This window comes from Arachis duranensis, chromosome 4 (genome assembly GCF_000817695.3).
Source record: "Arachis duranensis cultivar V14167 chromosome 4, aradu.V14167.gnm2.J7QH, whole genome shotgun sequence".
In the NCBI taxonomy this organism is placed as follows: Eukaryota; Viridiplantae; Streptophyta; class Magnoliopsida; order Fabales; family Fabaceae; genus Arachis; species Arachis duranensis.
This window is the reverse complement of record NC_029775.3, coordinates 17,441,675-17,452,278: the sequence shown is the minus strand read 5'-3', so window position 1 is coordinate 17,452,278 and position 10,604 is coordinate 17,441,675. Positions and strand designations below refer to the sequence as shown.

The following is a 10,604-nucleotide window of genomic DNA, read 5'->3' as shown; positions in this document are numbered from 1 at the left end:
ATCCTAATATCTTTTATATCTAATCCTAATTAATTTTAAAATCTAATATCTAAACTAATATCTTTTCCTATAATATTTAAATCTAAATCAGAATTAATTATGGCAATCAGCAAGTCTTCAAGTGATGGATGGGGACCACTTGCTTCGTAGGACCCACGCCTAACTTGGGAAGTAACAGGAAGTATTCCCTTGAGTCCTCCATTCTGCAGCCTCTGATCTGTACTTTCTGAGCCAAAAACTGGGCCAAAAATAGCCCAGAAATTGCCCCCAGCATTTTCTGCATGTGGCGTTTGTCATGCGTACGCATCAGTCACGCGTACGCGTCGATGGTCATCTTCGCGTGTCACGCGTACGCATCGCTGTGCAATTCTTCAAATCACGCGTACGCGTCATCCACGCGCACGCGTCATCCTGGAAAGCTCCAAATCACGCATACGCATCAGGTACGCGCACGCGTCGCTCCTCGCTGATCATCTTCTTTAATTATTGAGCTCCTTCCATTTGTGCAAGCTTACTCTCCATCAGGTCTAAACAAATGCTACCTAAAATACACAAAATTGCACAAGACTCAAACTAGCATCCATAGTGGCTAATGGATAATTAATTCTTGATTAAACTTAACAATTTAAATGAAAATTTACTAGAAAAAGATAAGAAAGATGCTCACGCATCAGGCGACGTATACGCATGACCAGGAATTTGTTCAGCGACACGTACGCGTGGCTGACGTGTACGCGTGACAAAGTGTCACGTGCTGCAAATTACAAAAAACGCTGGGGGCGATTTCTGGGCTGCTTTGGATCCAGTTTCAGTCCCGAAAATACTGATTAGAGGCTGCAGAGTGGAGCTGGAAGGTGGAATCCATGATTCACACTTTCATACACAATCTTAGGTTTAGATGTAGTTTTTTTAGAGAGAGAAGATCTCTCCTCTGTCTAGGTTTTAGAGTTTTTACTCCAATTTCTTTTTAGATTTAGATATAATTTCTATTTTTATTTACAATTCCTTGCAAGTTATTGTTCTATCACCTTTGTTCTTCAATTCTACTTGTTATTTCCTTCACTTTGTTATCCTTATGTTTATGCACTCTTGATGCTTTGGATCTTTGTTAATGAAATTTATATATTCATATTGTTATTGCTTTCTTCAGTTGTCATTGTTAATTTGTTTCAATTGGGTGGTTAGATTTAACATTCCTTGTTACTTTTCTATGCCTTTATTTGTGCCTTCCAAGTGTTTGATAAAATGCTTGGTTGGATTTTAAATTAGATTTTTATATTCTTAGCTTGGATTGAGTAATTTGGAGACTCTTGAATTGTCAAAGTCTCTCGTTGGTTAGTGATTGAAAGTTGCTAGTTGGCTTGAGCTTCACTAGCTGTAGTCTTTGATTAGGATTTGTGAACTCAAGTTGATTTGCTCACTTGGCTTTCCTTCAATTGTTAGAGGTTAACTAAGTGAGAGCAATTTGCAATTACCATCACAATTGACAATGATAATGAAGATAAGAATTCCAATTCTCAATCCTTGCTAGGATTTTTCTTAGTTGTTAGTTTATTTTCTTGCCATTTTACTTTCTTGTTCCTTATTCCAAAACCCAGAAAAATATACTTTCCTATAACCAATAATAACTATACTTCCCTGCAATTTCTTGAGAGACGACCCGAGGTTTAAATACTTCGGTTAATTTTATTGTGTTTGCTTAAGTGACAAACAATTTAAATATTGATTGAGATCTAACTGTCGGTTTAGAACTATACTTGCAACGTAATATTTTTGTGAAAATCTTTACCAACATTTTTTCTCTATCAACTTTTTGGCGCCGTTGCCGAGGAATTGCAAACGTGTGCTTTATTATTGGTTATAGTGAATATTGTGAATATGCTTGCCTTTTTGTTTCTTTGTTAGTTGTTTCTATTTTTAGGAGTTTATTTTCATTATTTCTTATTAGTTTTTGTTTTTATTTTCTCTTGTTACTATGAATTCTCACCCCTTTGGCTATGAGTTTGGTTACAATTATGTTGTAGGAAATGGAGATTACAATGAAGGCTTGCATCAAGGATGGGACATTCAAAGATGGGAGGAGCTTCAAGGATTTGATCAACCCTCTTGGCAATAACTCCTTCCAATGTACTGTGAGCAACAACCATTCTATGATGCATACCAAGACAATGGCTATGGTGGACCTCTTCTTCGTCTCTCTTCTTTTTTTTTTTTTGAAATATTTTTCGAAGTGTTCAGTTCCTATTCTCAAATAGCTGCATGATCAGATAGAACAAAATAAAAACCAAATAAATAAGAAAACTACCACTACAAAAATAACTAAGGATACGAAATTATCGGGTTGCCTCCCGACAAGCGCTTCTTTAACGTCACTAGCTTGACGGTCAGTTCTGCTAATTTAGCAGATGAGCGGACCTCTAGCAATTAATCTCGCCTCCAAGATAGTGCTTCAACCTCTGGCCATTCACTGTAAATTTTCTGTCAGAATTCTCTTCCTGTATTTCCACATGACCATATGGTGAAGCTCTGGTAACCACAAACGATTTTGACCACCGAGATTTTAGCTTCCTGAAAAAGAATTTGAGTCTTGAATTATACAACAGTACTCTCTGTCTTGGCTCAAATACTCTTATGGAAATCTTCTTGTCATGTAATAACTTGGTCTTCTCCTTATAGAGCTTGGCATTCTCATAAGCTGAATATCTGAATTCATCAAGTTTATTTAACTGGAGCATTCGCTTAATTCCTGCAGCTTCTGAATCAAGATTCAGATACCTGATTGCCCAGTAAGCTTTATGTTCCAGCTCAACTGGCAAGTGACAGACCTTTCCATAGACCAACTGATAAGGGAACATGCCAATGGGAGTCTTGTACGCTGTCTGGTATGCTCAGAGAGCATTATCAAACTTCCTAGACCAGTCCTTTCTTGAAACACTAACGGTTTTCTCTAGAATCCTCTTAAATTCCCTATTGGAAACTTCAACCTGTCCACTTGTCTGAGGGTGTGACGAACGGATTTCCTATCGGTAAAAAAATTTGCAAATATATGATCGCGTTGTAAGTATAGCTTCTAAACCAACAGAAAATCCTTTCGTACAAACATTTGGTTGTCACAAGTAACAAACCCTATAAATTTGATAACCGAAGTATTTAAACCTCGGGTCGTCTTCTCAAGGAATTGCAGGGATGTGTTCTTATTATTGGTTATGCAAAGGTATATTTTGGGGTTTTCAAAAGGGTTAAACAAGTAATGTAAAATAACAAGTCGTCAGAATAATAGCTAATAAAGCTCTTGGCAAGGGATGAGAACTGGAATTCCTGTCCTAGTTATCCTTATCAATTGTGATGAGAATTATACTTTTGCTCCCACTAAGTTAACCTCTAACTATGAAGGTCAGTTAAGTGGACAAATTAATTTAACACCTAAAGTCCTAGTCAACTCCTTAAGGAAAGACTAGAGTTATAGGAATCTAAATTAATCAGCAAGAATAACAATTATCAATCACGATGAGTTTGATAACTTAAGAGTTACCAATTAATCAACCAAAGCCAATAGTAAAAAATCTAAATTATAAATAAGGAAAAGCAATCATGAGTCTGAAATACCTCAAATTATATTAATTAAGAAAATCTTAACATGAAAAGTTCATAAACAAATAAAAGAGAAAATAAATAAAAAAGATCATTGAACTTGTGATTTGAAGAAGATAAAAATATTCCTAAGTCCTTTAAGAGGAATCCTAATCCTAATTCCTAAGAGAGAGGAGAGAACCTCTCTCTAAAAGCTACATCTAAATTATGAAAAGTGTGAATTATGAATGAATGTATGTTGTATGATGTATGAATGGATTCTCCCACTTTATAGCCTCTAATCTGTGCTTTTTGGGCCGAAAACTGGGTCAGAAACAGCTCAGAAATTACTCTGGTACGTATAGGTCGTGGGAAAGTGATGCGGAGGCATCGTCCACGCATTTGCGTGGATTGAAGTTCGCAGATGCGACGCGTGCGCGTCATCCACGCGTCTGCGTCGCCTAACTTCAAGGCAGCTATGACAAATTATATATCATTGTGAAGCCCCAAAGGTTAGCTTTCCAACTCAACTAGAAACGCATCATTTGAACCTCTGTAGCTCAAGTTATGACCGTTTGAGTGCGAAGAGGTCAGGCTAGACAGCTGAGTAATTTCTTCAACTTCTTGTATTCCTTCCACTTTTGCATGCTTCCTTTCCATCCTCTAAGCCATTCCTGTCCTGTAATATCTGAAATCACTTAACACACATATCAAGGCATCGAATGGTAATAAGAGATGATTGAAATACACAAAATTAAAGACTCTAGGAAGCAAGTTTTTAATCATAGAACAAAATCAGGAAGGAAAACGTAAACTCATGCAAATAGTATGAATAAGTGGGTAAAGAGTTGGTAAAAACCACTCAATTGAGTATAAGATAAACCATAAAATAGTGGTTTATCAACCTCCCCACACTTAAACATTAGCATGTCCTCATGCTAAGCTCAAGAGAAGCTATAAAGAAGTGAAGAGGAATGATAGAGAGTATGCAATACAACCTATCTATATGAATGCAATTACATGCAAAATGTTTCTACCTACTTGGTTAAAAGTAAATAAGTTCTCCAAGACAAATATGAACCAAATTCCACTAATTCAAATTGTACAATAAAAAGCAAGTAAACTTGTAAGAAGATAGCTCATGAAAGTAGGAAACATAGAATCAAGCATTAAACCCTCACTGGTAGTGTATATGCACTCTAATCTCTCAAGTGTCTAGGGTCAATCACTCTATTCTTCTTTAATCATGCTTTCTAAAACTTCGTTCTTCATCTAACCAATCAACAAATATTTAATGTACCAATGCAAACATCATGAGGTCTTTTCAAGGTTGTAATGGGGCCAAGGCAAGGGTGATGATATATGTATGGCTAAGTGAGCTATAAATTGAATCTTTGAGTAACCTGGGCTATCACCTAACTTACATACATTCTATATAACTTCTAAAATCATGCCTATCTACCCATAATTTTCACTTTTGTATCACATACTCATGTATCAACTTTTCTTTTAATTTGTGTCACATATGCATTGATCTTTTATTAACTTAACATTGGGGTAATTTTGTCCCCTTATTTATTTATTTATATTATATATTTTTTTCTTTTTTTTTCTCCTTTTTTTATAGAGACCTAAAAACTAAAATAACATATCAATGTATACGGAATTTTTTATTTTTTGTTTTACATGAGTAGATATCCAAATTTTCCAATATTCAGAATTAGAAACATGAAACATTCCCTTATTAACCCATGTTCCCACAGTTTTCCCACACTTAGTTGATGCACAACCTCTATCTTAAGCTAACCAAAGATTCACTTGGGATATTTAATTTATTTTTCTGCTTAAGGCTAGTGATGTGGTTATAGAACAGAAGGGGATTAAAAAGCTCAAAGTGGCTAACAAGGGTGACATAAAAGGGTAGGATTATTTGGGATAAGTGAGCAAAAACAAGTAATGGCCTCAATCATAAGCATGTAAATACACTAAATATTGGACATATAGACTGGAACAAAATAAAGATTACAATTATAGACAAGAAAACACACAAGAATAAAAATTTATGGTTAAATAGTGTAACCATATAAATAAGCTCAAAATCTCACAGGTTGTGTGTTCTTTGGCTCAGAGACCATGTTCCAAATACAACTTCAAACAAATTTAACACATGAAAAATTTTAGTTTTTAATTTAAATTAGTGAAAATTTTCAAAAATAGGGTCTTAAAAAGAAACTTATTATTTTTCAACCAAGTAGTACTTAAATGCAAACAATCAACTATACATGCAATCTATTATGCAATGCAACAATGAAAAGAAAATAGAATATTGGTGTTGAGAAGAGAATAACTAACCCGTGGAGATCGGTATCGACCTCCCCACACTTAAAGATTGCACCGTCCTTGGTGCATGCTAAGATGTACAAGTGGCGGGCTGCTCCAACTGATGCTTTTCTCCAAGGATTGTGCATATGGACTTGTTTGTCTCCCCATATAGACGTTTTCCCCTTTCCCTTCCTCGGTGGCCATCCTAAAAGAAGAGAAAAAGAAGGAAAGTAATTCAGAAATAAATATAAAAACATAAAGAAAATATGGGTGTTAATTCCAAATAATAAAGGTCTCAAGTACATGGTAGCTACAACATGCAAATGAGAAAATAGTGGAAGCAAATGGCATATCAGTAGTGCAAAAGTTACAACAATGAGAAAGAGAGTGTGGGCAATGCAAGATAGTGTAAGTGCATATCAATGCAAAAGGAATATCAGTATTATAAAAATTAGCATTGACTTATGAATAATAATACCTAATTAGAATAAAACAAGTCATGAAGCACTAGAATAATTCAAGAAAAGATGCAATAGTTGAAAAAAGAGAATTTTAACACCAATGGAAAAAGAAAAAGAAAGTAAGAAAGGAGGAAGAAAGAAATAAAAAGGGGAAGAAAAGATAAGATATTTGGCTGATCTTGGATAAGCTGTGCGCTGCTTGTGACGCGGACGCGTGAGTGACGCGTTCGCGCGGATAGTACTTCTATGAAACGACGCGGACGTGTCATCCATGCGGTCGCGTGGATCGATTTGTGCCATTAGCGCGAGGGCAGCCTCGCGGTCGCGTAACTCTCTGTTTGAAACTCATATTGCCAAATCTTTGGGTGACGCGGTCGCGTGGTTGACGCGATCGCGTGGATGGCCTAAATTTGAAAACGGCGCGGACGCTTGAGGCACGCATTCGCGTGGTAGGGCTTGTGCTTCTAGCATGGTTCAAGCCCTATTCCATCACAACTTGCTGCCATACACCCTTTTTACGTCGATTTTAGGGCACGCGTTCGCGTGGTAGACGCGGGCACGTGGGAGGCATTTTTCCCACATGACACGGACGCGTCAGCAACGCGGCCGCGTGGGTCAAATTGTGCCAAAGGCACGCCTCCAGCCACGCTTTCGCGTGACTCTGTTCAATTTTGTTTTCTTCCCAATGCACATATGGCGCGGATGCGTCGGCGACGCGGTCGCGTCGCGTGCGATTTTGGCTCTCTTTCTTCTTTTTTTGTTTTTTTTTTGTTTTTTATGCAGTATGCAGAATGCAATGCTAATATAAATGTTATGCAACATTCCAGGTTCAATCAAAACTCAAAAATAAACAAAATAGACTAGAATTAAAACTGAAGAGGGACGATTATACCATGGTGGGTTGTCTCCCACCTAGCACTTTTAGTTAAAGTCCTTAAGTTGGACATTTGATGAGCTTCCTATTATGGTGGCTTGTGCTTGTACTGATCCAGGAATCCCCACCAATGTTTGTACTTCCAATAGCCTCCGGGATCCCAGATTAGGCGCATAACGCCTTCATGCAAGTGGAAGCAAGTGACAAGGCCCCACGAATGTTGACTGTTAGAATGAATTCTGGGGTCCCAAACCTTGCTTTTGCACCCGTCTTTGTGTAGATCATCATGATTCCATCCAGGTGGCATGCAATTGAAATTCTCACTAAGGCATCCAAACAGTTTCCTAGACCCAGTCAATTGAGTTTTACACCAACCCTTGCATTTAAACCTTGAGCACACAACCATGTTGAACCTTGCCTGACAACTTCTACCACTGACAATCTTTCTCTTACTCTTAATGCTACAAAGAGCTCTAAGTTGACCATCCGTCTCCAGTAGCCCATATTCAAGTGGAATTAGAAAGCTAAGGGATATGAATTTTACCTACTTGAATGTTGTGAAGGATGATGGCAACTTAGGGAGAGGGGTTTCTAATGAACTTGCAAGCTCCACTCCTTTGTGTTCTTCTTTGACAACTACCACCTCTTTGCAAGCTTCTTCAATATCAACCTCTTGCTCTTGGTAGCTTTCTTCCAATTCAATCTCTTCTTCATTGCTCACCAAGGGCATGGAAGGTTGTGCTTCTTCTTTTTTAATCTCCATGTCAAGTCCAATGGGAGAGGAATCAAATGTAGATAAGAATTCTTGAATGATTGAATCCATCTATTGATCGTCCCCTTCAAAGTCTTCAACCATGATATGCTTTGGAGGTTGTACACCCTCCTGAACATCAAATTCACACGTCTTGGAAAGAGGCTCTATGACTTGACTTTCCTATGGAGGTTCCGCATCTCCTAAGTCTTCAACCATTTCCTCTTTAACTATTGCGGCTTCATCCAGTTGTCTTAGTATAAAATCGTACTCCTCCTTGATGATATTATTTCCAGGACAACTCCCTTCAACTGAACCTTCATCTGTAAAGGTCTCTTCTACCTTCACCTTTAGTGCCTCCTCTAGCTCCTTATGAAGTACGGATTCACGAAGATGATACCTTCTCTCCTGTTCTATGTCAATAGCATTATTGGGATCATGTTGCTCTTGGATTGAAGGATGTGGGTGCTCTTCCATGGATGGTGGTGAGGGGATGGAGAGATCATTCGGTGGTTAAAAAGGAAGTGCACTAGAGCTTGAGGGTTGAGTATTCTAGGTAGACGATTGGTCCATGCAGGATATAAGATTTTGGAGTTTAGAGGTGAGACCCCTGAGAGAGGTAAGTGTGTTCTCCATGGAGGTTTGGGGTGGATAGGAGGGTTCATCTTGATAATGATAAGGAGATGGTGTATATTGGGGTGGTAGTTCATGAGAGTAATTGTGTTGGAATGGGGGTGGTTCTACGTATGGTTCATTTGGCTCATAAGGTGGTTGGTATGGTGGATAGGGGTTAGGGTCATATGGAGGTGAATGGTGGAAAGGGGCTTGTGAGTATGGTGGTCCAAAGTCATGTTGAAGAGGGGGTTCATAGGCATATGGTGGTGGTTGTTGATAATCAAAAGAGCGCTCACCATAGCCATTGCCTTGATATGCATCACAGAACGGTTGTCGATAGTCCATTGAAGGTGGTTGTTGCTATTTTAATTGATCAAATCCTTGTGGCTCCTCCCATCTTTGATTATTCCAACCTTGATGCACGTTCTCATTGTAATCTCCTCTTCCTGCAACATAATTGGAACCAGACTCACAGCCAAAGGGGTGAGAGTTCATAATAGTAAGAGAAAATAGAAACAAAAACTAATAAAAAGAAAATATTTTGAAAAAGATATGATTTTTGAAAAAGGATAAGAAAATATTTTGAAAAAGATATGATTTTTGAAAAAAAAAAGATAAGATAAGATTTTGAAAAAGATATGATTTTTTGTAAAAGATTTGAATTTTGAAAAATAAGATAAGATAAGATAAAAATTTTAAAATCTAATTTTTTTTTGAAAAATATTTACAATAACCAATAATAAGGCACACATTTTCAATTCCCCGGCAACGGCGCCATTTTGACGAATGGATTTCCTGTCGGTAAAGAAATTCACAAATATATGATCGCGTTGTAAGTATAGCTTCTAAACCAACAGAAAATCCTTTCGTACAAACGTTTGGTTATCACAAGTAACAAACCCCTTAAAATTGATAACTGGTGCACAAAATTGCAATCACACTTTTGCAATTCCGCACAACTAACTAGCAAGTGCACTGGGTCGTCCAGGTAATACCTTACGTGAGTAAGGGTCGATCCCACGGAGATTGTTGGCTTGAAGCAAGCTATGGTTATCTTGTAACTCTTAGTCAGTATATCAATAATTCTCAAGTTTAAATTTGAAAAGTAAAAGAACATGAAATAAATACTTGTGTTTTGCAGTAATGGAGAACAGGTTGAGGTTTTGGAGATGCTCTATCTTCTGAATCTCTGCTTTCCTACTGTCTTCTTCTTCATGCACGCAAGGCTCCTTCCATGGCAAGCTGTATGTAGGGTTTCACCGTTGTCAATGGCTACCTCCCATCCTCTCAGTGAAAATGTTCAACGCGCTCTGTCACAGCACGGCTAATCATCTGTCGGTTATCAATCAGGTTGGAATAGAATACAGTGATTCTTTTGCGTCTGTCACTAACGCCCAGCCCTCAGGAGTTTGAAGCTCGTCACAATCATTCAATCCTTGAATCCTACTCAGAATACCACAGACAAGGTTTAGACCTTCCGGATTCTCTTGAATGCCGCCATCAATTCTAGCTTATACCACGAAGATTCTGATTACGGAATCTAAGAGATATTCACTCAATCTAAGGTAGAACGGAGGTGGTTGTCAGGCACACATTCATAGGTGAGAATGATGATGAGTGTCACGGATCATCATAAGTTGAGAATGGTGATGAGTGTCTCGAATCATCACATTTATCATGTTGAAGTGCGAATGAATATCTTAGAATAGAAACAAGCGTCATTGAATAGAAAACAGAAATAATTGCATTAATCCATCGAGACACGGCAGAGCTCCTCACCCCACCTATAGGGTTTAGAGACTCATGCCGTAGAAGATACAATAAGAAACATGTAATGTGTCATGAGGTAAAGATACAATGTCAAAATATCCTACTTATAGTGAACTAGTAATTTAGGATATACAGAAATGAGTAAATGACGTAAAAATTCACTTCTGGGGTCCACTTGGTGTGTGCTTGGGCTGAGCATTGAAGCTTTCATGTGTAGAGACTTTTTCTGGAGTTAAACGCC

The 10,604-nt window shown here is 37.8% G+C and overlaps 1 protein-coding gene across 1 annotated transcript; it reads right to left on the bottom strand.

Moving 5' to 3' along the window:
• Positions 1-2,417: 2,417 nt before the first annotated feature.
• LOC107483621 (uncharacterized) lies at positions 2,418-2,855 on the bottom strand. Its single transcript, XM_016104235.1, has one exon. The coding sequence runs from the start codon at positions 2,853-2,855 to the stop codon at positions 2,418-2,420; it is 438 nt and encodes a 145-aa protein (XP_015959721.1).
• Between the last annotated feature and the right edge of the window lie 7,749 nt (positions 2,856-10,604).

What these genes read in the sequence shown, in the direction of transcription:
- LOC107483621 (XM_016104235.1), bottom strand. Translation starts at nt 2,855, where the DNA reads ATGTTCCCTTATCAGTTGGTCTATGGAAAGGTCTGTCACTTGCCAGTT.